General features: G+C 40.7%; 1 protein-coding gene across 3 annotated transcripts in view; it reads right to left on the bottom strand.

Annotated features, from left to right (window-relative positions):
• The window catches only part of nup153 (nucleoporin 153), a 76,101-nt gene that overhangs the window by 10,596 nt on the left and 37,779 nt on the right, over positions 1-27,726 (bottom strand). For 2 of the 3 annotated variants that reach the window (XM_063069898.1, XM_063069899.1), the window contains exons 16-20: positions 20,475-21,083; positions 15,503-15,682; positions 12,848-13,696; positions 1,738-2,100; positions 54-341 (exon numbers count right to left, since the gene is read on the bottom strand). In XM_063069898.1, the coding sequence (XP_062925968.1) occupies positions 54-341; positions 1,738-2,100; positions 12,848-13,696; positions 15,503-15,682; positions 20,475-21,083 (2,289 nt within the window). Of the gene's footprint in view, positions 1-53; positions 342-1,737; positions 2,101-12,847; positions 13,697-15,502; positions 15,683-20,474; positions 21,084-25,337; positions 27,016-27,726 lie in introns of those variants that run through there. The other variant, XM_063069900.1, reaches the window with a different exon arrangement.

Below are 27,726 nucleotides of genomic sequence, written 5' to 3'. Positions count from 1 at the left end.
TTATTACTTAGTCATGGTCAAACTTAGAACTTACTGAATTGGCATTTACTTACTTGAGGTAGATGAAGTGGAGCCAAATGTGGACTGCTGTTTGGGTAACTGCCCTCCAAACAGAGATGGTTGATTATTAGTAGACTGTGAACCAAAGGCAGGCTGCTGACAACCAGTTGCAAATGCAAGAGCAGGTGTAAATGTAGGAGTAGAGAAACCAAGGGCAGCAGATGACTGGCTGCTGCTTTGTCCAAATACAGGGACTGGGTTTTGAGTATTACCAAAAGTTGGGGCATTTGCTGCAGTTGTAGAACCTAATCCAAAGGCAAAAATGGAGTTTGAGGAGCCACCTGTAACCAGAACAAAAGTAAGCTGCATTGCACAAAGTTATATTTAGCAATTGGACCTATAACTAATTAAGTCATTCCAGTTATTATCATGCATCATTCTAAAATATTATCTTAAAATAATCTATAACTGTATGTTGGCAAAAGGATTTTTAACTTTCTGCACTATATACAAGTATGACTTTTAAACCAATGGGAACTTTACTGACAGAAATAAGGGTTAGCTGAGGCACATCCAGTCACTCAAAAAACTACATTGAATTACTGACTATACCAATAGAGCTTCAGGAACAAAATAAACCTAAAAAGCACAATATCACACAATCAATTGTGGTTAGTCATATTCATTCTTAGTAAGAAAATGAAACCTGAACCATAAATTGATTTGCCCCAATCTGTTCTCAAGTCCCTTCCTAAAATGAGTAGGGGACTGGTGAAAAAGGACAGACCAAATTTTTTTCCCCTTTAGTAAATATAGTTTTTTACGATTGCAAAACACTGCTGGATTCCAAGAACTTCAGCCACTGCAGCTCTACCCCAGTGAGCTACTTGTTGTTCGGAGTAGCCGGACTGGGTTCAGAGGAGCTGGCCTGGGTGTAGACCACTTTGCTGCCTGCTACTTGAAGGCATCAGTGTTGGCCCACAAAGGAGGTACCTGTCTTGAATGTTTCTCTTGCAATTGCAAGACCCTGCAGCCATTGGTAATGTAAGATGGTGCAAGCCTCTGCCCTTGTTTGGTGGTGTGACAGGTGGCGGGGAAGCTGCGCAGCCTCAGTTGTAGTGAGGACTAGGTCTCAAGCTGCAGCTTTGCCTGCTGCTGAAGCCCTGGAGAGCAGACACCTGAGGCGGTGCAGCGTGGTGTCCGTGCTTGGTTGGGGGCTAGCCTCTCCCATTGGTGCTGCCCTCCAGTGTTCGATCGGTGAAATGACAGGCTGGATTGTGTGTGTCTGCGCACTGCTGGGAACTGTGCCATGAATTTGTGGGACATGTTGCTCAGGCTCTTGAGCTATATATGTATTTCTTTGTGTGTATTTTTTTTACTCGCTATCTTGAATGTGCTATGTATGTTTCACACCTTGGCCCCAGAAGAATGCTGCTTTGTTCAGCTGTATCCAGGTATGGTTGAATGATAAACTTAATTTAATCTGCCAAATATCTCTTAACTTTTTTTAAAATCATGGCTCAGTTTGATGGTTATTACAATAGGATCTTCCAATCTCTGATCACAAAGTTACTCTTGCTATATGTAAAACTTCAGAAATGGGAATTGTTTATTCAAATAATTCTAAAATTCTAAGGATCTTTATATTGTACAAAAATAATCTTCAATTTGCCGATTAAGTTTCTATGCCCTTAAGCCTAAGAGCAGTAGGTTATAATAGAGTTTGAAAAGGTTTACCTGTGGAATTAGAAGTTGTTGTTGTCGCTCCAAATGTAAAGACAGATGTTGTTGCAGTATTATTGCTGGGTGCTGAACCAAATGCGAATGGTGCAGTTGGGGCTCCTGTACTTGATGTACTGGCAGCTGGTGTAATTTCCTGTGAGCCAAATAAAAATGGCTGGGTTGCAGGAACAGTTGATTCAGAGCTGCTTCCAAGGTTACTACCCATTACGGCTCCAGCCGATCCAAATAAAAACGGTGTGTTTGTGGGTGCAGAACCACCAAATATGGTTGAAGACGTGGCATCCCCCACATTTGTTCCAGCAGATGTGGAAGAACTGTTACCAAATATGCTGAAAGGTGGTTTTGTAACACCTTGTTCTACAGCATGGAGGAAAGAAATAAAATAAAGTTCAACTCAAACTAACTCAACTACTTTTTCACAACTGTTACCAAGTTGCTCACACAACTGAGATGTAACAACACAAAATGTAATTATTCTGATGGTTTATAACTAAAACAAATCAAAACTACATACAACACACATTTTATTCCTATACAAGTATGCTCAATTTAAACAATTAAGTAACACAGAAGTTCAGTTAATAGATCCTTTGCCTCAGCTCCATTGACCTGGCTGCAATTCTGCTCCATTTCTGTGTTGCATGGCTTATTACCTTTGGGCTACAAGTTTTCTACAATAAGATACTACTAAAATTACCAATGTTTAATGTTAAACCCAGATAAGCAAGAATGTCCTAATGCAATTAGTGAAGTAACATTTAGAGCAACTACTGTTGAATTAGCATCAAAAACTGGGTTTAGTCATCAAAAAGCAAAATTGGCCATACTGATGCAAAAAAACTGTTTAAGATCTCCCCCAACTCGTGAGGCTCCACACATAGCCGACCACTCTGATCTTCTAGGGGACCAATTTTGTCCCTTACTACCTTTTTACTCTTAATATACTTGTAGAAACCCTTTGGGTTTACCTTCACATTATCTGCCAAAGCAACCTCATGTCTTCTTTTTGCCTTCCTGATTTCCTCCTTTAGTATTTTATTACATTTTCTATACTCTTGAAGTACCTCATTTGCTCCTTGTTGCCTATACCTGCTATACACCTCTCTCTTTTTCTTAACCAGATCGCCAATATTGTTATCTTTCAATTTCTTAATTTGTCTTTGGTCTTTCTGGAGCTAATTGGAACCCCCTTCACAGTTGAGGATATTCCCTATTTCTAATGGTCATAATGCAACCTAAAGCTTAAGAGGATATGATCTGTACTTGTCCTGGCCTATACATGCAAGACTGGCAGGATAGATTTGCCAGTTTCTGCAGAACCGGAGACATCTGTCTGGGAAGCTAGTTGGCAGCTGCATTTCTAACTTGCAAATTGTCCAGGTTATAAATACCTCACCGGAATGTCATGTTGTCATAACTTTGGGTGGACCTGTACTCTCTATTTCAATTTGTATGAACCTGTAACAACAATGAGGAGGCAAAGAGTCAGAATAAAGGGGCCTATTCTGGTTGGCTGCCAGTGACTAGTGGTGTTCTGCAGGGGTTGGCGTTGGGACTGCTTCTTTTCATTTATATGTCAGCGATTTGGACGATGGAATTTATGGCTTTGTGTCCGCGTTTGCAGATGATACACAAATAGGTGGAAGGGCAGACAGTGCCGAAGAAGTAGGGAGTCTGCAGAAGGATTTGGCCAGATTGGGAGAATGGGCAAAGGAGTAACAGATGCATATAGTGTATGGCCATGGACTTGGTAGAAGGACAAAAGGTGTTGATTATTTTATAAATGGAGAGAAAATTGAAGGCAGGAGTGGGGGGGGGGAGGCGGAATCTCATTGAAATTGATCAAATATTGAAAAACCTAGATGGAGTAGATGTGAGAATGTTTTCTATAGTGGCTGTCTAAGGCTGGGGGCAAAGCCTCAGAATAAGGCCATAAGACATAGGAGCAGAATTCGGCCATCTGGCCATCTAGTCTGCTCTGCCATTCCATCATGGCTGATCTTTTTTTCCTATCTCCTCCTCAACCCCAGTTCCCAACCTTCTCCCCATAACCTTTGATGCCATGTCCAATCAAGAACCTATCAATCTCTGCCTTAAATACACCCAACAACCTGGCCTCCACAGTTGCATGTGGCAACAAATTCCACAAATTCACCACCCTTTGCCTAAAGAAATTTCTCCGCATCTGTTTTGAAAGGGTGCCCCTCTATCCTGAGGCTGTGCCCGCTTGTCCTAGACTCTCCCACCCATGGGAAACATCCTTTCCACCTTTACTCTGTTTAGGCCTTCCAATGAAATCCCCCCTCATCCTTCGGAATTCCAGCAAGTACAGACCCAGAGCCATCAAGCATTTTTCGTATGATAACCCTTTCATTCCTGGAATCATCCTTGTGAACCTCCTCTGAACCCTCTCCAATGCCAGCAGATCTTTTCTAAGATGAGGGGCTCAAAACTGTACACAGTACTCAAGGTGACGCCTCACCAGTGCCTTATACAGCCTCAGCATCACATCCTTGCTCTTGTATTCTAGACCTCTTGAAATAAATGCTAACATGACATTTGCCTTCCTCACCACCGACTCAACCTGCAAGTTAACCTTCAGGGTGTTCTGCACAAGGAGTCCCATATCCCTCTGCATCTCAGATTCCTGGATTTTCTCCTCGTTTAGAAAGTATTCTGCACATTTATTTCTACTGCCAAAGTGCACGACCATGCATTTTCCAACATTGTATTTCACTTGCCACTTTCTTGCCTATTCTCCTAATATGTCTAAATCCTTCTGCATCTTGTTTCCTCAACACTACCTGCCCCTCCACCAATATTCACATCATCTGCAAACTTGGCAACAAAGCCATCTATTCCATCATCTGAATCATTTATATACAGTATAAAAAGAAGTGGTGCCAACACTGACCCTGCAGAACACCACTAGTCACCGGCAGCCAACCAGGAAAGGATCCTTTTATTCACACTCACTGCCTCCTACCAATTAACCAATGCTGTAACCATGTTAGTAGCTTTCCTGTAATACCTTGGACTCTTAACTTGGTAAGCAGCCTCATGTGTGGCTCCTTGTCAAAGGCCTTCTAAAAGTCCAAATATACAGCATCCACTGTCTCCCCATTATCTATCCTACTTGTAATCTCCTTAAACAATTCCAACAGGTTTGTCAGGCAGAATTTTCCCTGAAGGAGACCATGCTGACTTTGTACCATCTTGTCCTGTATCACCAAATACACCATCACCACATCTTTCTTCCCAACCACTGAGGTCAGGCTAACTGGTCTATAATTTCCTTTCTGCTGCCTTCCTCCTTAAAGAGTGGAGAAATATTTTCAATTTTTCAGTCCTCTGGCACCATGCTAGAGTCCAATGATTTTTGAAAGATCATTTCTAATGTCACCACAATCTCTAACGCTACCTCTTTCAGTACCATAGCGTGCAGTTCCTCTGGTCCGGGTGACTTATTGACCTTTAGGTCTTTCAGCTTTTGGAACACCTTCTCTCTTGTAACAGTAACTGCACCCACTTCTCTTCCTTCACAACACTACAACATCAGGCATACTGCTAGTGCATCAAGGCAGAATAGGGGGACGTCCATTCAGAACAGAGAAGGTATTTCTTTAGTCAGAGGGCGGTAGTCTGGAATTCATTGCCATGGATGGCTGTGGAGGCCAAGTTACTGAGTATATTTAAAGCAGAGATTGATTGGTTCTTGGTTAGTCAGGGCATCAAAAGTTACGGGGGAAAGGCAGGAGAAAGAGTTTGTGAGGGTTAATAAATCAGCTATGATGGAATGTTGGGAAGACTTAATGGGTCACGTGGCCTAGTTCTGCTCCTATGTCTTATGATCTTGTGTTGACTGTCCAAGATTGTCATGTCTTTGAATATCTCAAATGTTCACTGGTAATGAACCAAATTTAAATTATTTAATTAGAAAAAATAACAATGTATTTAAACTTTTAAAACAGTAGAAAGAGCTTAAATTAAAATTGCTTAATTCATTTGCCGTTATTCAAGGACATGAAATTTGACGATCTTCCTTTAAGTAGTTCCTTTCCATAAATACTTATAAAATTGCTGAAGCAGATAAAACTTGGAATACAATTTTGTGCCAGATTTCCCAGGGAAACTTTTTAGGAAATTGAGCATTCATATTTGCAATTGGACACCCTGACTTCTGCAAAAATAAAACTGTTAATATAGTATTATGTATGTATTTTAAATGAATTTTATTGGACTTCTCAATGGTCTAACATTAAGTATTTGTTTTGTGAGGAGGTTACCAAGAAAGGCTGTAGATGTTTGACAAGGTCCCAGACACTAGGTATCCATGGAGAGGTTGTAAACTGGATTTGAAATTGGCTGTGTGGGAGAAGACAGAGAGTGGTAGTGGTTGATTGCTTCTCAGACTGGAGGCCTGTGACTAAGTGGTGTGCCTCAGGGACCATTGGTGTTTATCAATGATCTAGATTAGTGTCGCCAACCGGTCGATCTTTGAGACTTTCCCAGTAGATCCCAAAAAAAAAGAAAAAGAAATACACAAATATATTATGCCTGATAAAGCTTTTGATGCAAAAGCAAATTTTACCCCTAGAGCGCATATGTGAGTCATATGTAGTAACTTCTACTTTGAAAAAGGACTACTCGACAACTTCATGTCCAACGGAGCAACTTTATCTGGGATGGCAAAACCTATGTGGCGCAGGGGCTTATACACACACATGCGCAGAAAAGACCGGAAGTAAAACCCCGCAACCCTGGAAACAACCTCTGTTTACAAACAGCTTTCCGTAGCAGGATTATTGCTATATTACCATTATCCTAATTGGTATTAACTTATCTTTATAATGCTCACATTACAACACCTTTCATTCTAAGTTTCATTATTTAATTTTATTTCAACATGAAAAATAAATGAATAAAAATTGACTGTTGCACTCAGTGTGATGACTGGGGCTGAATACTTCCTGCTAGTTCCCTGAAATTTGGCTCATAACTACCGACAGCCAGTCTGTGAGGTGTCTGTCAGTAAGATAGCTCCTGTACTTAGATTTAATAATTTTCAGCTGTGAAAATGCAATTTCACACAGATAAGTTGACCCGAAATAGCCCCCCCGCCACAAAATCACCATCTCTTGATCTTACTTTAAGCCCGATGTCATTTTGCAAATCAATTATTTCCATTTCAATATCACTTGGCACACCAATTACTTGCTGGAATTTGGTTGGTATCTGTTCTATATCGATCAGCAGAAAGTGGTTTGAAATAAATGCAGCAATATCTTTCATGACGTTTAACTCCCCAAAACGCCGATTGAACTCTATTGCCAGTTTGTCTAGGTAAGCACAGTACTGCTCAGGGCGAAAAGCATTTTCTTTTCTTGGTGGCCTATAACAGTTTCTCCAAGTTGGCAAAGTATGTCAGCCTCCCCTTCTTCAAATTTGACATCCAAACATTGAGCTTGGCCTTAAACGCATTAACTGCGCTTATCATGTGGGGCAGATGTGGTCTTTTCCCATGAGCTCATTGTTAAGTGCATTTAATTTAGCTGTTAGGTCTGTCAGAAACCCTAAATCCAGTAGCCACGCATCATCTGACAGTTCCTCGTGCTCCTCGTTTCTTTATCTCAGGCAGCAAGTCAACAAACCGTTGCAGCACAGCACCCTCGCAAACGTCCTGACAGACTGAATATTTGAATGGACAGTTTGCTTGGTTAGACTGAATGTTGAATCTGCCACGTTTTTCAGGTGTTTTGTATTGGTAAGATGTTACTGAGACACTAGTATAAGTTTCAGGGGTACGCAAGCTAATGACAAGACTGTTTTTTTGTTTCCCAGTTCTTTTATGTTTGGGGAATGTTGAAATTTAAAGGGGGAGAAGTGTCTTAATGTGAGCATTATAAAGATAAGTTAATACCAATTAGGGGGTAGCAATACCCCCACTACGGAAAACTGTTTGTAAACAGAGGTCGTTTCTGGGGTTGTGGGGTTTTACTTCCGGTCTTTTCTGTGCACGTGTGAATAAGCCCCTCCGCCGCATTGGTTTTGCCGTCCCAGATAAAGTTGTTCCTTTGGACATGAAGTTGTCGAGTGGCCCTTTTTTAAAGTAGAAGTACAAAAGTATGAAGTATTGTAATATTCTTAAAGAAAGTCAGCTATGGCCTGTTTGATATGCTAGTTACAGTGTTTTCTTGGTTGAATTAATTTGAAAGTTTGACAAAAGCATTTTATGTAATTCAAATACAATTAGCCCAAATAATAGGCCTCAAGTTGGAAGTATATCCTGAGTTGTTTTTTCTCTAAACGATTTAGTAGGTAGATCTTCCCTTTCACTAAGGCCGAAGTAGGGGATCTTGGGATTAAAAAGGTTGGCGACCACTAATCTAGATGATAATGTGGTAAACTGGATCAGCAAGTTTGCTGATGACACTAAGAGTGGTGGCGTTGTGGACAGCGAGGAAAGCTTTCAAAGCTTGCAAAGGGATCTGGACCAACTGGAAAAATGGGCCAGAAAATGACAAGTGTGAGGTGTTGCATTTTGGAAGGACAAATCAAGGTAGGACATACACAGTAAATGGTAGGGCACTGAGGAGTGTGGAGCAACAAATGGGATCTGGCAGTTCAGATACATAATTCCCTGAAAGTGGTGTCACAGGTAGACAGGATTGTAAAGAAGGCTTTTGGTATCCTGGCATTCATAAATCAAAGTATTGAATATAGGAGTTGGGATGTTATGGTGAGGTTATACAAGACATTGATGAGGCCAAATTTGGAGGATTGTGTGCAGTTCTGGTCACCTAACTATAGAAAGGATATCAGAAAGACTGAAAGAGTGCTGAGAAGATTTACTAGGATGTTGCCGGGTCTTCAGGAGTTGAGTTACAGGGAAAGATTGAACAGGTTAGGACTTTATTCCTTGGAGCACAGAAGAATGAGGGGAGTTTTTTTTAAAAAAGAGGTTTACAAAATTATGAGGGGTATAGACAGAGTAAATACGAGTAGGCTCTTTCCACTTAGATTAGGAGAGATAAATACGAGAGGACATGGCTTTAGGGTGAAAGGGGAAAAGTTTAGGGGGAATACTAGAGGGAACTTCTTCACTCAGAGAGTGGTGGGAGTGTGGAACGAGCTGCCATCTGAAGTGGTAAATGCGGGCTCACTCTTAAGTTTTAAGAATAAATTGGTTAGATACACGGATGGGAGAGGTCTGGAGGGTTATGGACTAGGTGCAGGTCAATGGGACTAGCGGAATAAAGTTTCGGCACAGACTAAAAGAGCCGAATGGCCTGCTTTTCCTGTGCTGTAGTGTTCTATGGTTCTAACCACAAAGAGATTTTAGAAGGAAGAATCAAAGCACAAATGTACCAAATATAGTTTAAAGGAACAGAAGAACAGCAAAACAAAGATATAGAATTAAAGTTACAGGAGGCAAAAAAAAACAGCTAATAAAGATCAGATCATAAGACCATAAGATATAGAAGCAGAATTTGGCCATTTGACCCAACGAGTCTGCTTCACCATTTCATCATGGCCAATCATTTTTCCTCTCAGCCCCAACATCCTGCCTTCTCCCTGTATCCCTTCACACCCGGACTAAATCAAGAATCTATCAACCTCTGCCTTAAATATACCCAGTGACTTGGCCTCCACAGCCACCTGTGGAACAGATACACCACTCTCTGGCTAACGAAATTCTCCCTCATCTTTGTTCTAAAAGTACATCCCTCTATTCTGAGGCTATGTCCTCTGTTCTTAGACTTCCCCACCATAGAAAACATCCTCTCCACAGCCACTCTATCAAAACCTTTCAACATCTGATAGGTTTCAATGAGGTCACCTCTCATTCTTCTGAATTCCAGTGAGTACAGGCCAGAGACATCAAATGCTCCTCATATGACAAGCCTTTCAATCCCAGAATCATTTCTGTGAACCTTCTTTGAACCCCCTCCAATATCAGCATATCCTTTCTAGGATGAAAGGCCTCTGTTTGTTTTTTGTATTGCTATATTTACGCTCTATTCTTGGTTGGTGCGGCTGTAATGAAACCAAATTTCCCTCCGGATTAATAAAGTATATCTATCTATTTATCTAAAACTGCTCACAATACTCACCAGTGCTTTATAAAGCCTCAGCATTACATTCTTGCTTTTATACACTAATCCTCTTGAAATGAATGCTAACATTGCATTGGCCTTCCTCACCAGACTCAACCTGCAAATTAACCTTTAGTGAATTCTACACGAGGACTCCCAAGTCCCTTTGCAAGTCAAAATTTTGAACTTTCTCTCCATTTAGAAAATAGTCTACGCTTTTAGTTCTTCTACTAAAGTGTATGACCATACACTTCCTGACACTGCATTTTATCTTCCACTTCTTGGCCATTCTCCTAATCTAAGTCCTCCTGTAGCCTCTCTGCTTCCTCAAAACTGTATGTCCCTCCACCTATGTTCGTATCATCTGCAAATTTGGCCAAAAATCCATCAATTCCATCATCCAAATCACGGACAGATAATGTAAAATGAAGTGGCGCCAACACAGGCTCCTGTGGAACACCACTAGTCACCAGCAGCCAACCAGAAAAGGCTCCATTTATTCCCACTTTTTGCCTCCTGACAATCAGCCAATGCTCTACCCATGCTAGTTAGTATCTTTCCTATAATACCATGCGCTCTTAACATGTCAAGGAGCTTCATATGTGGCATCTGGCCAAAAGCCTTCTGAAAATACAGGTACACAACATCTACCTATTCTTTGTCTATCCTGCTTGTTTTTTTCTTCAAAGAATTCCAATAGATTTGTCAGGCAAGATTTTCCCTCAAGGAAACCATGTTGATTACGGCCTAGCCCAAAACCACATCCTTAACAATCTCCAACATCTTCACAACCACTGAACCTAAAATGTCCTTTTTTCTGCACCTATCCCTTCCTGAAGAGTGGGGCAACATTTGCCAATTTCCAGTCCTCTGAAACCATGCTAGAATCTATTGTTTCTTGAAAGATTATTACTAATGCCCCCACAATCTCTTCAGCCACCTCTTTCAGAATCTTGGGGTGTAGACCATCTGGTCCAGATGACTTATCTTCTGACCTTCTTGTTTCCCAAGAACCTTCTCCCTAGTCATGGTAACTTCACACACTTCTGCCCCCTGACACTCTCGAACTTCTGGTATTCTGCTAGAGTCTTCCACAATAAAAACTGATGCAAATACGCATTCATTTCTTCCACCATTTCCTCATCCCTCATTACTACCTCTCCAGCATCATTATCCAGCGGTCCGATATTTACTCTTGCCTCTCTTTCACACTTTATATATCAGAAGAAACATTTCGTATCCTCTTTAATATTACTGATTAGCTTACCTTCGTATTCCATCTTTTCCTTCTTTATTACTTTTTTAGTTGCCTTCTGTTGATTTTTAAAGGGCTTCCCAATCTTATAACTTTTCACTAATTTTGCTCTATTATATGCCCTCTTTTTGGCTTTGACTTCTCGTCAATGGTTGCGTCATCCTGCCATTAGGATGTCTTCTTTAGAATGTTACACCTTCTAAATAGCTTCTAGAAATTCCAGCCATTACTGCTCAGACATCAACCCTGCTAGTGTTCCTTTCCAATCAATTTTGGCCAGCTCCTTTCTCATGCCTTTGTAATCCCCTTTACTGACAATCTAACAGACACATCTGACGCATCTAACTTTAGCTACTCCTTCTCATATTGTAGGGCTAATTGTAACATATGATGATCACTTGCCCCTAAGGGTTCCTTTCTTTAAGCTCCCGAACCAATTACAGTTCATTGCACAACACCCTATCCAGGATAGCTGATCCCTCTAATGGGCTCAACCACGAGCTGCTCTAAAAACCATCTCGTAGGCATTCAAGAAATTGACTCTCTTGGATACAGCGCCAAACTAATTTTTCCAAACAACCTGCATATTGAAGTCCTAGGAGACTGAATAATAAAATTTGTTTACCTGCAACCCACTATGCAATTTAAAACTACTTTGCTTTCCACTTTCCCAGCACTGATAATAACTCTATTTCTCGTAACATTTATGCTGCCTGACCTGCTGAGGCTTTTCCAGCACATTCTGCTTTCATTTCAGGTTTCCAACATTTGCAGGTTTTTGATGGAATGTCAGAGAGGTTGAATTTCTACAAGAGATTTACCAGCCTTCTCTCTAATTTCAGGATTTATTTAATTGCTTGAATTTAAATTTCCCTGTTGCTATGACAGAGGTCAAATTCCTATTGTTGGACCAATGGTCCAGAGCTCCAACTGTTCATCTAGGAATTTGGCCAATGTCATCACACCCATTGAAATAAAACAAATTGCTATTTGAATCAATGGAAGCAGAATATATAATTATTTAACAAGCCATACATTTTGATTAATAATATTTTAAAAATGAATGTTGGGGAGGGGAGAAAGATAAACCAAGCAGGACATAGTACTCATTCTTACTGGAGTCAACTGGCAATGGTTTCTAGACCCATTTCAGAATTCTGAATATAAGCTTACTGATGCTCTATTTCCCAGTCACATGGCAGCAGGGATACCATTCAGGAATGACTTAGTCAATATTATCTTTTAAGCTGTTATTGTTCCAAATATTAGATTAAGTGGTCCTTATTTCAAATGGTGGGATTTGGTTAGATACGAGTTAGCTGATGTTTCCCAATAGTGACCTACTTAAAAAAAATAAGAAATTTGAAAATTGCTAGCAAGACCAAAGTTCATTTGCCCAATGATTTGACTTAGAGCTACCAACCATTTAGATGTGGGTGTATAGTCATGCTGACCAGACTTGTTACAAGAAGCAAAAGGGTACAAGTGATTCACACGGGTTAACAACAACTGGAATTGATTGTTGCTATTAGTTTTTATTCAAATTTATTTAACTACCTGAATTTAAATTCCAATCTGTAATGGAATAATTTTACCCAGGATCAATAGTTCAGGCCTCATGTTTACCAATTCAGTAGTACAGCCATCAAGCTATAAACATTAAAAGTGCAGCAAACTGCAAATTGCTATGGAGTATTCTTAAGATTACTATGTTATCTAGTTTTTCCATTTTAATATTGAATTTATTTCTTACCTGAAGTATTCACTGTAGTCCCAAACACAGATCTTTGTTGCACAGGCTCTGTCACCTCTGGTTTCTCAGCTGACTTAACCACATTGAAAGGAAATCCAGATTTGGCTTCTGCTTTTGAAATATCAGATGACAATGCTGATTCTTTGGTTTGCTCAGGATTTTTTAAAGAAGGTTCAGACTGTGGTTGCGTCTCAACATCCTTTGTACCAAACGTAAATGGAACAGAACTTAAAGAGTCCTGTTTTTCATCTGGTTTCCCAAACACAGAAGTTGAAGCAACTACAGGTTCTTTTTCAACTGTCTTGCCAAACATAGCCCGACTCTCGATTCCCCCATCCTTTCTGTCTTCTGTTTTATCAAGCTCAAATGGTACTGTTGAGACTTCTTTCTTCTCCTCGGTCCCAAACTTAAAACCACCTGGTGTACTCTTATCTCCAGATTTATCAGCTGTTCCGAACTTAAAACCCCCAAATACACCACCACTTTTTGGATTTTGCTGACTGGTATCTGAGACACCAAACTTAGTAGCAGTTGAAAATGAAGCTGAGATCTGGCTGCCAAAGTTAAAGCTATAGCCAGAAGCTGTTTTAGAATTATTCTCTTTGTTTCCATCTGGTCCTTTCTCTGTAGAATTAACTCCAAACTTGAAGCCTTCAATGGCCTCAAACTTAAGTCCTCCAAAGGCACTAGTTGATGAACTAGAATCAGATGTACCAAATTTAAAACCACCCTGATTTCCAAACTTAAATCTTGTTGCATCATTGTTACTTTGCAAAGAGTCTGTTGTCAAGGACTGGATGCCAAATACGAATGTCGAAGTAACTGCTGGTACTGCAGACGAGTCAGGCTCTGCATGCAAAATAAGTAATACATTAAGTTGTACACTTAAATCAATGAAGAATATATTATTTTAATACTAATATTTTAAGTTTAAGCAACATCGCACACCATGGAAATGTAACCGTCTATACATTTCCTCAGAGACATATTTTGCAAGGTAAAAAGTAGCTAGAATAAATCTGCATACCTCCAATATGCACAAATTATGAATTAAAGAAGTCAGCTACAGCAGGTCAGTAAGCCTCATTAAAAGGCTTAACAGTGGATAGGTACAAATACAGGAACTACAACCATTATGTATTTCTTCCCTGTGTAAAAATACAAAAGAAAAAGCAACCAAACATAGCGAATAAAAGTTGTCAAGGATGGGACTACATCTAAAGAGGAGTTATAAAATTGTCAGACTGGCAAACCCAAGGACTGGGATCAGTTCAAGTTTTGAAAAGAACAAAGAATTAAGAGAGCAAAAAATAAAAGTGTAAGCAAATTTACAGAGAAAAATTGTGGACTCCAAATGGAGTTTAAAATACGTAAAAATAAAATGATTAATGAAGAGTAGAAGAGCACAATATAAAATGGGAAAATTCATGAGATACGGGGAAATGGTAAAACAATTAAATAAACTAACTTCTCAAAGACAAATGTCAAAATAGTGATTAACAGCTTTTAATTGGCATCTTTTTTATTAATTTTTTAATAGGTTTCTACAATGCAACAAAAACAGTAAAAAAGGTTTATACAGTGCAAAACAAACATATCAAATGTACAGTTCATAACAGTTAAGGAAAAACACCCATAGTAGAATGGTATAGTTACCACCCCACCCTCCCACTACCCAACTCCAAGCCAACCTTACGATATATAGAAAAGTTGATCAGAACTTTTATCACCACAGAGCCGTATTTATAAAAAGGTATATTGCCTACTACCTAAGCTATAATATGTTTACACATCAAAAAAAAACCCATAAGTCTTAACCGAAAGAAGCTGGAAGTAAGGGATTTAAATGCAAAAGATTATTGGCATCTTCATCAGCAAGTGGCACAGATTGTAAAGTCCAGGCCAATGAAACAAACAATTGCAAAAACTTTAAACAAAATCAATCAGAATATTTCAGGTTAGCATACCTCAAGAAAAAAGACCAGAGCACTTTAAATTTAAGTACCATGTTTATTTTGTAACTTGCTTATTTTGTGAACTGTCAAGAGGTTTCAACTACTCAGCTGTACAGCCAACATTGCATAACAAACTGAATTACAATATTTACTTGCAGAGCCATTAATAGGGTTAGAATCAGACCACACCTACTGAAAAGGCGTGGCTTAGGCGACACTCCTACCTCTAAGCCAGCAAGTTGCATGGTAAATCTTGCATGAGTCTTGAGCATAAAAATTAGACAAATGCTACTTGGTACAAAAGGTATTTGGGAAACTCTGGCCTCTTCCATGGATATATAGTAGGGGATTTTCAAAAAGCAGAAAAATCATCCTTGGTGACCTGGCCAATATGCAACCCTCAACCACGAAAAGTAAAATAAAACGTTATTCTGTTGGTACCCGTGCAAATTTGTAATTCAAAATTTGTGGCTAGATTCCTTCATTGCAATAGTAATATTTTAAAAACTACTTCATTATTGTAAATTGCTTTGGGATGTCATGTGAAACATTAATTCCCTACATTAAAAGAAAATCAGAAAATCAACAGTATGTTTCTAGCAATTTGAAATGCCAGATCTTACAAACTACCTTCTGTATACTGCATATCGAAATTAGACAGCATTCTGTTCGATACAGCAATAAATAATATTGTTAGTACCTTTTGATTCAGTCTTGTTGCCTGGTTTCTCAGACTGACAAGCTATACATTTATTTACATTTGCTGAGTTCTGAACAAAGCAAGCTTCACAATCCCAGGACCCTGCTGGCTTCTTAAATTTGTCAGCAAATCCCAGAATTCCTCCTGCTGGTACTGAAGTAGGAACACTGGCAGCAACACCTAGAAGCAAAGTTCATAAGAAAGAATTCACTAATATCTTCAGTGAAAAATATTTCTTGCAGAATATACTTTGAGAGGGGGAAGGGCAAGAAGATGGAGGGTAGTGGTAGATGAAGCAATTTACTATTCATAAACTATGCACAGCTGGCAAACAAATAAATCAGACTATGAATAGAATTGAAATCTAAAAATTAGAAGTCAATATCTGTAAATGTGACTTGTAACGTTTATCATAATTACATCAAACAGTACAAATATCTTTCAGGGAAGAAAATCTCTCACCCAAAAATGCCTTGCTTCTATGCAATTCAGACACATATGAATGTGGTTGATACTGCCTCAAAGCAGTCGAGCTGGATACCCTAAAGGTTGCCACAGCACCATCAGTAACACAACTCAAGAGTTTTTGTTATTATGTTTTACATTTGTTTGCAATTACTATTTGGGAAATGAAATCCTACAGTTGAAAATTAAAATGACCATTGTCATTTTCACACAAGCCGCATTTAATTAACTCAATAATAAAAATGAAATGAGATTTTACATGTACATGAAGACATTAGTGAAAACAAAGAAAAAATTATATTGAGAACCAAAAATACAACAGATATATTATGTTTTTTTTGTGCTTGCCTCCAGAGGAAAGGAACAAGTTCATTGGAAAATAAGGGGCAATGGTTTCCTGTAGAGATTGTTGAAAATCAATATAAAGGAGAAAGATGGAACAAGTGGTTTTATCAGTAATATGTAATTAGGGACCTGGTAAAAGCTAACTGTGGGGGCAGTGAAAAGGGGAGAAATGACATGATTGATCAGTTTTAAGCAAGTCTAGACACTTTGGGAAAAGAAATCAGTGTTTGACCCATCTATTTGAATTTTCTGAGATATAGATATCAGGCTAGATAATCCGTTGAACTGCTGCTACTGTATATTTGAGTTATCAGAAAATGTGTAAGAAGGGAAAAGACTGCACACAAAGATTGGATTGTGGGTTTGTAAATAATATTGAACATTCTGAAAACATGTAACATGCCAAACATGGGAATGAAAAAGAATTATGGATATGCCTGCTGGGTATTTCCATTTTCAGCCAGCACCAATAGAAATGCTGTCATTAAGTTTCTCTTGGTCTGCACTTTATGACAATATTTCATTCTAATGCTCACCTGAAACTTAAAAACTAGCCCATTTATCAACTTCTGCTTATTGTAATGAAAGGTCACTCTTTCCATCTCCACGTTGTCCTGTCTTGTGTTTCCAGCATTTTCTAATTTTGTTTCAAACTTCATGCATTGCTAGTGTTATTTTTGTCCCAGTTATAGATAATATGCAAAGTTAGTGAATATACAAGAACCAGGGCTTACCATTTCTAAGATCGTGATAGAGTATTTTTGATAATGATAAGAATATTATTAAGATGTTAGATAGCTTCTACAATCTACCTTTCTAAGTGTTGAGGAAACAGAGTCAGCAGAAGGATTTGGAAAGATTATAACAATGGGCAAGGAGGTGGCAGATGGAAGGCAGGGTAGGGAAGTACAAGGCCATGCACTTTGACAGAAAGAACAAAGGTGTAGACTATTACCTAAAGGGGAGCAAATTCAGAAATTGAAGGTGCAAAGGAACTTAATACTAATGCAGGATTCCCTGAAGATTAACTTGCAGGTTGAGTCTGTTGTAAGGAAAGCAAATGCAATGTTAGTATTAATTTTGAAAGGACTAGAATATTAAAGCAAGGATGTAATGCTGAGGCTTTATAAGGCATTGGCCAGACTGTACTTGGAGTATTGTGAGCGATTTTGGGCCCCTTATCTAAGAAAGGATGTAATGACATTGGAGAGGGTCCAGAGGAAGTTCACGAGAATGACCTTGGGAATGAAAAGGGTTAACATATGAGGAGCATTTGGTTACTCTGGGTCTGCACTCACTGGGGGTTTAAAAGCTTTCTCATTGAACCCTTTCAAATATTGAAAGGCCTAGATAAAGTGGATTTTTTTTTAAGAATATCTCTAATAGTGAGGGAGTCTGGAACTGGACAGCCAGAGACTCAGAACTGAGGGATCTCCCTTTAGAATAGAAATGAGGAAATATTTCTTTAGCCAGAGGGTGGTGAATCTGTGGAATTCACTGCCACAGATGGCTCTGGAGGCCAAGTCACTGAGTATATTTAAAGTAGAGGTTGACAGGTTCTTTAACAGTGAGGGTATCAAAGGTTACAGGGAGAAGGCAGGGGAGTGGAGTTGAACAGTTTAAAACGAATGGCAGAGAAAACTTGATGGGCCCAATGACCTAGTTCTGCTCCTAGGTTTTATGATCTTATATTTGATCTTGCAAGGTGGAAGGCAGGAAATAAATTGGAGATGTGTAAAAATTGCTACTTTCTTCAAAAAAAAAAGGTATAGGTGAAGTGAAAATTTAAGGTAAACAATGGAATGATGTTGATCATGGGAGAAAGTATTAAAATTATTTTCATAGCTTCGTAAACCCTAACCATAAATATAGTGGTTTGCATCTCCGTTAGCAGGGAAGCAGTTATTCCTGCTGAATTGATACAGTAAGATTATTCATCAAGTTGATCACTGGATCGAGAGCTCTGCTGTGCAAGGAGAGACTGAATAAAACAATATTCTCTGTAATATCAAATAATTAACCGTGTAAAATAGTGAAGATAGAGTAGCGGGGGCTTACCCCAAATGGAGAATTTGGGTTAAAATCTCAGAGTAAGGGAATTCAGGATACAGATCAAGAAAAATTCACTCAGTCAAATCAGAATCTTGGATATTTTCTACACCAATGCTCTATGTATGAATAGTAGCTGCTAATTGGCTTATTATTGGCACACAGCCAAGATATACAAGGTTCTGAAAGAGGTAGCCGTAGTGATTCTGGAGGCATTAGTAATGATCTTTCAAAAATCACTGAGCACTGGCATGGTGCCAGAGGACTACGAGATTGCAAATGTCACTCCACTTTTTAAGAAGGGAGGAAGGCAGAAGAAAGAAAATTATAGCCCAGTTAGCCTAGCCTCAGTGATTTGGAAGATTTAAGGATGAGGCTATGGAGTACTTGGTGACACAGTACAAGATAGGACAAAGCTAGCATGGTTTCCTTAAAGGAAAAATCTTGCCTGATGAACCTGTTGGAATTCTTTGAAAAGATACAGGGGATGCAGTGGATCTTGTATATTTGGACTTGCAGAAGGCTTTTGATAAGGTGCTACACGTGAGGCTGCTTACCCAGTTAAGAGCGCATGGTATTACAGGAAAGTTACTAACATGGTTAGAACATTGGCTGATTGGTAGGAGGCAGCTAGTGGGAATAAAAGAATCCTATTCTGGTTGGCTGCCAGTGAGTAGTGGTGCTCTGTAGGGGTCGGTGTTGGGACCACTTTTTATACAGTATATCAATTATTTAGATGATGGAATAGATGGCTTTGTTGCCAAGTTTGCAGATGATGTGAATATTGGTGGAGGGGCAGGTAGTATTGAAGAAACAGGTAGGCTACACAGAAGGACTTAAATAAATTAGGAGAATGGGTAAGAAAGTGGCAAATGAAATACAATGTTGGAAAATGCATGGTCATGCACTTCTGTAAAAGAAATAAATGTGCAGATTATTTTCTAAATGGGGAGAAAATCCACACATCTGAGATGCAAATGGACTTGAGTGCCCTTGTACAAAACACCCTAAAGGTTAACTTGCAGGTAGGGTCAGTAGTGAGAAAGGCAAATGCAATATTATCATTCATTTCAAGAGGTCTAGAATTCAAGAGCAGAGGTGTGATGCTGAGACTTTATAAGGAACTGGTGAGACCTTACCTTGAGTATTGTGAACAGTTTTGGGCTCCACATCTGAGAAAAGATGTGATGGCATTGGAGAGGATTCAGAGGAGGTTCACAAGGATGATTCCAGAATGAAAGGGTGATCATACAAGGAATGTTTGATAGTTCTGGGTCTGCACTCACTGGAATTTAGAAGGATGATTGTAACCTTTCGAATGTTGAAAGGCCTAGACAGAGCAGATGTAGAAAGGACGTTTTCCATGATTGGGGAGTCAAAGACAAGAGGGCACAACCTTAGGATAGAGGAGAGTCCATTTAAAACAGAGATGCGGAGAAATTTCTTTAGCCACAGGGTGGTGAATTTGTGGCATTTGGTACCACAGGCAGCTGCAGAGGACAGGTCGTTGGGTGTAGTTAAGGCAGAGTTTGGTATTTCTTCATTGTCATGGCATTAAAAATTCTATGCCTTATGGTCTTATATAATGAAAGGTTTTTGCTTGCATGCCATTCAGACAGATCATTCTATACATAAGCATGTGGAGGTAATACAAATGGGAAAAAAAACCTGCAGAATATAGTAGAGAAAGTATAGTGCAGGTAGACAACTACAAGGACCACTATGAGGTAGAATAAGTAGTCATGAGCATGTTGGCGTATTAAGATACAGCAATATACAAAGCTTTGAATAAAAAATGCCAGTGAATGAAATAGGGAACTGGAGCTGATGACTCGATCATCATGAATACCACACCAGGCTCGAGAGTAATTGCTTTACTTCTTGCACCTTTAATTGCAAGCTCGTGAGGCCTATAGTGGATAATTCACACAGCAGCCTATTTTGAATGGACACCAATCTTCTTTGACCATTGGAATAAATCCTGGAATTTCTTGCATCAAAGGACAACAGCAATCCAAAAGCAGTCCGTTACTACTTTCTGATGCACCAATTGAAGCTTTGATAGCCCTGTACATACTGTGAATAATTTATATTAAAAAAAATCATCACATACCTGGCTTAGCATTCTGACAGGCCACACACTTGCTGTCCTCAGCCTTGTTTCGTACAAAGCAACTGGCACAATCCCAAACTCCTTCAGGTTTCTTAAACTGATCTGCTAGTGCCTTAGAGGTACTGCTGGAAGAGTCAGTCTCTGTTCTTGTTCTTTCAGTTGTCATAGGCAAAGTCAGCGCAGATTTAATTGCAGTTGCAGGTTTTGGTTTTTCACAAGCTATACATTTGACAGCTTCTGAATTATTTTGAATGAAACAGCAATCACAGTTCCAGCTATCCACTGAAGGCTTGAATTTCTCTCCAAAACCCAAAGGAGTCTCTACAGAAGCTTTGTTCCTGTTGGCTGACTCAATATTAGTCTCTATGGGAGGTGATGAATTAGCAGTCTGACAAGCAATGCATTTTCTATCTGTACTTTTGTTTTGTAATAAGCAGGAACCACACTGCCATGAACCTTCAACTGGTTTGAACTTATCTCCAAATCCAAGTGTGCTGGAGTTTTCATTTTTTCCAGTAGTTAATGGTATAGATTTCACAGTAACTGGTGTACTGATCAAGGAATTGACAGCACTTTGAGTAGAAGGCGGAGGCGAAGGCGAAGTAAATTCTTGGAATAGAGAACAAAAAATTAGTAAGACGTTTGTTCACAATATTGCCAACATTACATAGTTAGGAGGTACCGCACGTATCTTAATACCACTTGCCCAAACACAATTCAAATTTACAACTGAAGTCAGAATTTTCCAAATCCTCCAAAACATGTTGCTTCACAAATGTATACACACACACTTATTAGAATTAAAGAAAAGGTTAAAAACAGAAGCAATACTGGAATATTGTTGTAAGATAATATGTAAATGCCCCTTTACCTGAGCAATCAGCTTTTATCCTTTTCACTTTCATAGTTATACATTATGGAAACACAACGCAGCACAGTAGTTTAGTGCTGCATTTGGATGTCATTATCAAATAGCAAAGTTATTTAGCAAGTACCAAAGATGGAATTTAAAACCCACAGATGCCAGAAATCCAAAACAAACTGAAAACACTGGGGGATTCAGGTCAAGTGGTAACAGAATTAAAAAAAATACTCTCCACTTTAATGATTCACCCAATCAGCCTCCACATTGAACAGATTATCCATAATTTCTACAACCTTTACTTTTTCATCAAACATCTGTATCTCTTTCCTCTTTCAATATTCTGAAGAAAGCATTCCCTCTGTGATTCCCCAATCCACTCATGTGGGCAGTATTGGCTGGCTGGGGACTTGGGGTTTGATATTCTTGTTGTTGTTTCTCCATATGGGTGATCTGTTAAGTTTTTGTGTGAGGGAGGGGATGGTGGGTTTAGGGTTCGTGAGTTTTTGTTTTTCTTCTTGTGCGGCGGGTGGGTGGGATTGATGCCTTTCTTTCAACTACTTCTATGGTTTTCTGTCCTTTATAGCTACCTGGAGAAAGCAAGTCTCAAGAGTTGTATTCTGCATACATACTTTGATAATAAATTGAACCAAAAGTTGTGAAGACAAATAAAATCTCCACCATCATTCACTTTCACTCAATACACTGTCCCATGCAAGAACATATGATGCCACACCTTCCATTTTACCTCTTTTCTTCCCACTGTCACACCTCACTATCAGGTGTGGGTAAGCGTGCCCAATGAGGGTCTCAGTTGGAAAGCCACAACAACACATTAGTGCAAGGGGTTTTATTTAGTGCCAGGTGGAAGTAGTGCAAAAGCTGCCCAAAAGTTGTGAAGAAAAATATTTACAAGTAGACAAACTTTTAAAAATACAAAAATTTACAAATATAGAGGCTCTTCCACAACATACTTTGTCTTTAACTTTTCAATATAAATAAACCACCATTCACCAACCATCAGCTTCAAACTCCACACCTCTCTAGCAAAGCCAGACTGAGGGTTTAAATCTGCTTAAACCTGGCCTAGAAGAACCAGGAAATACTGCTGTCTGGGGTGGGGACGGAGATAATCACGTGACCAGACCATAATAATCTCAGATGCAGAATTGGAATATTTTAAAAAGGGATTCTAACATCCTACAGTTTTATTCCACAACAAATGCTTTAGTCAAACCCACAGATCAGTAGCCACATGCTCGGATGATTATAAAAAGAAAAACACTTCACCACCAGTGGTGTTGCCTGCATTGTGTGTGGTGTGCCTGCTCCCACTAACCCAGGCATTATTTTAGGATGCCCCAAACTGTCCCTCATTCTTTTGGAGCCACGATGGCAGCCAGGAAGTGTGCTGTGTTTACATGAGAGGTAATGTATGCGATGGGAGCTGTTCTGCTGTCTACAAACCAATGTAACAGTGTGAGGGAAAGTAAATGAATCTGTTTGGAATGCCTGTGGGTGTGTCAAGAATCCTTATTTTTATGAGCTATAAACCAGAGCATGTTAACTGAAGGAGTTGTTTTGATTAGCCAAGCTAGTGATTGTTTTGCTGTTGGGGTGTGTAAATATTCTCCCAAGGACTGCAGAATGGGAAGGCTAAGTGTGTGAACTACTGGGAAAACTAGACCAGGGACAGAACGGGGAGAAGTAACTAACACGGCAAAAGGGCAATGTTAGCGGGAGAATCAGCGTTGCCAACCTATCATGTCACACCCACATTCCAGGAACCTGAACAGCCCAGCTAGTTAACTAGACCAGGGATGAGTGACTAACCAGGCAAAGGGGCAAGATTAGCGGGGAATTAGCATTGCCAACCTGTTCTGTCAAATTACCCACTACCTCCTCTGAATTGTACAAGGTGGGCAATCAGGAAAGATAGTCTGCCATGACATTGTGCTGCCCTGCCTTATGACGGATGTTGAAATGGAATGGTTGTAGAGTCAGGTACCATCTCATGATGCATTCATTGTGGTCGGTCTCTAGAATGAATTATCTGTCTAGCACGTAATACCAGTCTTCCCAAGGCCCATTTTATGGCAAGAGCTTCCTTCTCAACAGTGGAATATCTTGCTTCCTGTGGGAGCATCTTCTGACTAAGGTAAAACACCACCTGTTCTTCATCCTCTTTCCCCTGTATGAGAAGCCTTTCCTTTCCCCAGATGGAACACTTCATAGTTGTCTGGACCTTGCTTCCTCAGGACTTCAAAAGGCCCCTACCACATGGCCAAAAGTTTGTTGGTGGAGGTGGGAAGTAGCAGAAGGACCTTCTGACCAAGGGTGAACTCATACTGCTGTGTCTATTGGTCATACTAACTCTTCTGGTTCTGCTAGGTTCTTCAGTTTGCACCGAGCCTCCTCTCTGTAGACCTCCAGGTGATCCCTCATTTGTAAGACATAGGAGACAATGCCCTTACCTGTGCTGCCTTGGGACTTGTCCCTCCCACTAGTGGCGGAGCAAATCGAGGGGTCCCTGGACAGCCCACCCACACAGGAGCTCAAACGGGGAGAAGCCGGTCGATGCCTGTTCTTGAGGGTTTTATTAAACCTTTCGACAAGGCCGTCAGTTTGGGTGTGGTACAGATTCCTGAAATACCCAGTTGATGATGTAATTGAGACACGAGGCATGAAGTGAAATTGGTGCCTTGGTCAGTTAAAATTTCTTCAGGGAAACCCACACAAGAGAAGTTGTACTAGGGCTACAATGATTTTAACGGTGGTAATGGAACACAGAGGGAAGGTCTCAGGGAACTGGGTAGCATAGTTGCAAATGACCAAAAGAAGATGGAAACCAGAGCTGCTTTTCTCTAGAGGGCCTTCAATGTCCACAGCAATCCGTTTGAATGGGGTAGTTCTGATGGGCAAAGGCAGCAGTGGGGCTGTCAGTGTGTTGGATGTGGCGAGTCTTTTGGCACTCAGGGAAGGAAGTACTATATTGCTGGACATCAGCATACACAGATGGCCAGGAGAATCTGTGCCTTACTCTCAGGTAGGTTTTTGCTGACCAAACAGCCGGCTCTGGGGATGGTGTGAGCAAGATGTAAAACAGGAGCCCTGCAACTGGTGGGTACTAACAATCTGTTGTCAGGGGTGCCTGCTAGATACGAGATGTCATTTTCTAGCAGATAGCTATCTTTACAGCTAAAGGAACCCTTGTCGTCCTCCCCCTTCACCCGAGTACACAGAGGAGCCAGAGACAGTTGGGCAGTTATGTTTGTGGGGAGCCACCACTGATCTGTGGTGAGGTTTGTGATGTTAGGTGGATGGTCAGGTGTACCCTCTGCTTTCTTCAGGCAGTGTTTCTGATGTGATTTATATGGCCTTTTCTTACCCCCCCCCCCCCCAATTTGGCTGTCAGCCACTGCTGGCAGTGGCTCCACCCCAGTTTTGGTTTGGGACTGTATCAACATAGGGCCAGACAAGACTGCAGTGGAGTCAACGTTACCCAAATCTACTAGGACTGGTAAATCTCAACCAATTATCACATCTTTAGGCAAGTCATCAACCGCGCCCTTCTGCAGTAGGTATAGATTGTCAGCCACCCCAAGAGTAACATCAGCAGAAGGATACCTTTTAACATCCCCATGTACACATTGAATCATTGCATATTTGCAATAATCGAAAAGATGAAGTGATACAAATTCTGTTCTGGCCAAGGTCTTCCTGTATCAAAAAGAGTATGCAACCTCTGCCCATTCCCCGAGACTGGTACTTCAACTGAATATACTTAGTTCTCGGCCCTTGCAAGATTAACAGCTACCCCTGCATCTCGCAATGAGACATCCCCCCTCCCTTGGGACATAATAGCTGGACAGCTTAGGTTTTTTTTAAAAAAAGAGCAAACAGAAGATTTGTGATCAACTCATTGGCAGTAATAGCGAGTTAGGGGAGGTTTAGATTTTTTGCATTGTCTCATGTGTCTCTGATTTGTGGACCAGGGTTACCTCCAAGTGGTTGCCATTCCCGTGACTTAGCAGGAGATGATGGGGGTGCTCCTCTCTGGGCGTTGATGTACTGCTGGGCTAGCTGCGCCACGACCAGTCCATTAGAGGGTTTGTGTTTTTGGACCCAGGTACGAACATCCCCCGGCAAGACCTGCAGCAGCTGCTCGAGGATGATGAACTCCCCTATCTCTTCCTTGCTATGGACCTCTGGCCTTACCCAGCGCCAGTAGAGTTCTTTCAGCCGGTGGTAGGTCTCCTTTGGTGACTCTCCAGCTGGCACAGACCTCCCTCGGAACCTCAGTCGATAGGTCTCTGGCGATATGTTAAATTTTGCCAGGAGCACCTCCTTCAGGTCAGGGTAACAGCTGGACCTTTCCTCGTCCATTGTTGAGTAGGCTTCCAATGCTCTACCAGTCAGGAAAGGGACGAGTCGACACGCCCACTCCTCCATGGGCCACCCCCATGTCTTAGCCAGCCATTCGAACCCCAGGAGGTATTTCTCGATATCGTTTCCCTCTTGGAAGACTGGCATCTTGGGTTCTGACCAGTAGGCAACGTCTCCACATCTTGACTCAGGCGCAAGCACCAGTCGCTGGGAAGGTACCTGTGGTGGCTGTGAGGGCTGGTCCTGCACACATGGAGGCCTAGATGACAGAGAGCGCCAGGGTGATGGTGGTGGAAGCAGCACTCTTGGGTTTCTGCTATCTGAGGAGACTGGACATGCTATGAACCTTGGAGGTCCTGATGCAGTGGGTGCTCCCAGGTTAATACTTGTCTCTGGTGGTGGGGCTCTGTTCAGGTTGGTCTGTGGCTTTCGTAACTCCTGCAGAAATTTTTCTGCCTGGGCCTGCTGTGCAGATACGAATTGGCCTAGAAGAGCTAACACATTCGACTTCCCCGGCTCCTCAGAAGGGCCCCGACGTGTCTTGGGCCATGCATCTTGGGCCACGTACTCTTTCCCGGATTCCAATCTGTCCAACCATCCGTCCTCATGAGACTCCATCCCTGGCGCATCTGGCTTTACTCTGGACATCTGTGGGTACAGCCCAGCTCTTTAATATCTTCACCCCTTTTCAGCTTCACCATCTGTTACACCTGACTATCAGGTGTGGGTAAGTGTGCCCAATGAGGGTTACCAGTTGAATAAAAAACCAGATGGTAAGCCACAACAGCACGTTAGTGCAAGGGGTTTTAATTAATGCCAGGTGGAAAAAGTGCAAAAGCTGCCCAAAAGTTGTAAAGAAAAATATTTACAAGTAGACAATCTTTTAAAAAATACAAAAATTTAGATACAGAGGCTTTCTTCACAACACACTTTGTCTTTAACTTTTCAATATAAATAAACCACCATTCACCAAGGTCAACTTCAAACTCCAAACCCAATAACAAAGCCAGACTGAGGGTTTAAATCTGCTTAAACCTGGCCTAGAAGAACCAGGAAATACTGCTGTTTGGGGCGGGGACAGAGATAATCACGTGACCAGATTATAATTATTTCAGATGCCCAAGTGAAACTTTGTAACTTATTCTAACATTACACAACAAATGTTTTAGTCACACCCATAGATCAGTACCCACATGCTCAGATGAACGTAAACAAATAATGCTCCCCCACCAGCGGTGTTGCCTGCGTTGTGTGCGGTGTACCTACTCCCACTAACACAGGCATTATTTTAGGACTTCCCAAACTGTCCCTTGGGTCTTTTGGAGCCAATGACGTCAACCAGGAAGTGTGCTGTGTTTAGACGAGAGGTAATGTGTGTGATGGGAGCTGATCTGCTGCCTAAAAACCGACGTAATGGTGACAGTGAAAATAAATGAAATGGTTTGGAATGCCTGTGGGTGTGTCAAGAATCCTTACTTTTATGAGTTATAAATTATAAGTAGAGCACGTTAACTGAATGGATTGTTTTGATTAGCCAAGCTAGCGATTGTTTACTGCTGGGGTGTGTAAATAGTGAACTCTGAAGATCTGCACAATAGGAAGGCAAAGTGTGTGAACTACTGGGAAAACTAGACCAGGGACAGAACGGGAAGGAATAACTATCCAGGCAAAGGGGCAATGTTAGTGGGAGAACCAGCGTTGCCAACCTATCCTGCCACACCCACATTCCAGGAACCTGAATAGCCCAGCTGATTAAAGTCCCACTTAATTTGCACTTCTTTCGATTTTAGTGTGTTGCATTCAATGTTTATGGTATGGTCTCCATGCAGTGGAAAACAAAGGCAGTTGGGTTACCACTCTATAGAACACTTTATTCAGTCCATAAAACTTATCCAGTTGTCCTCTGTTTTAATGCTTCATCCTACTCTAACTTCCTGGTCATCATTCCAGTGATACCCAGGAACAATACCTCATACTCAGTTCAAACTTTTGAACTTCTGAAAT

This window comes from Mobula hypostoma, chromosome 17 (genome assembly GCF_963921235.1).
Source record: "Mobula hypostoma chromosome 17, sMobHyp1.1, whole genome shotgun sequence".
Classification (NCBI taxonomy): Eukaryota; Metazoa; Chordata; class Chondrichthyes; order Myliobatiformes; family Myliobatidae; genus Mobula; species Mobula hypostoma.
Note: the sequence above shows the minus strand (reverse complement) of the source record. Positions and strands in the feature narration are given on the sequence as shown.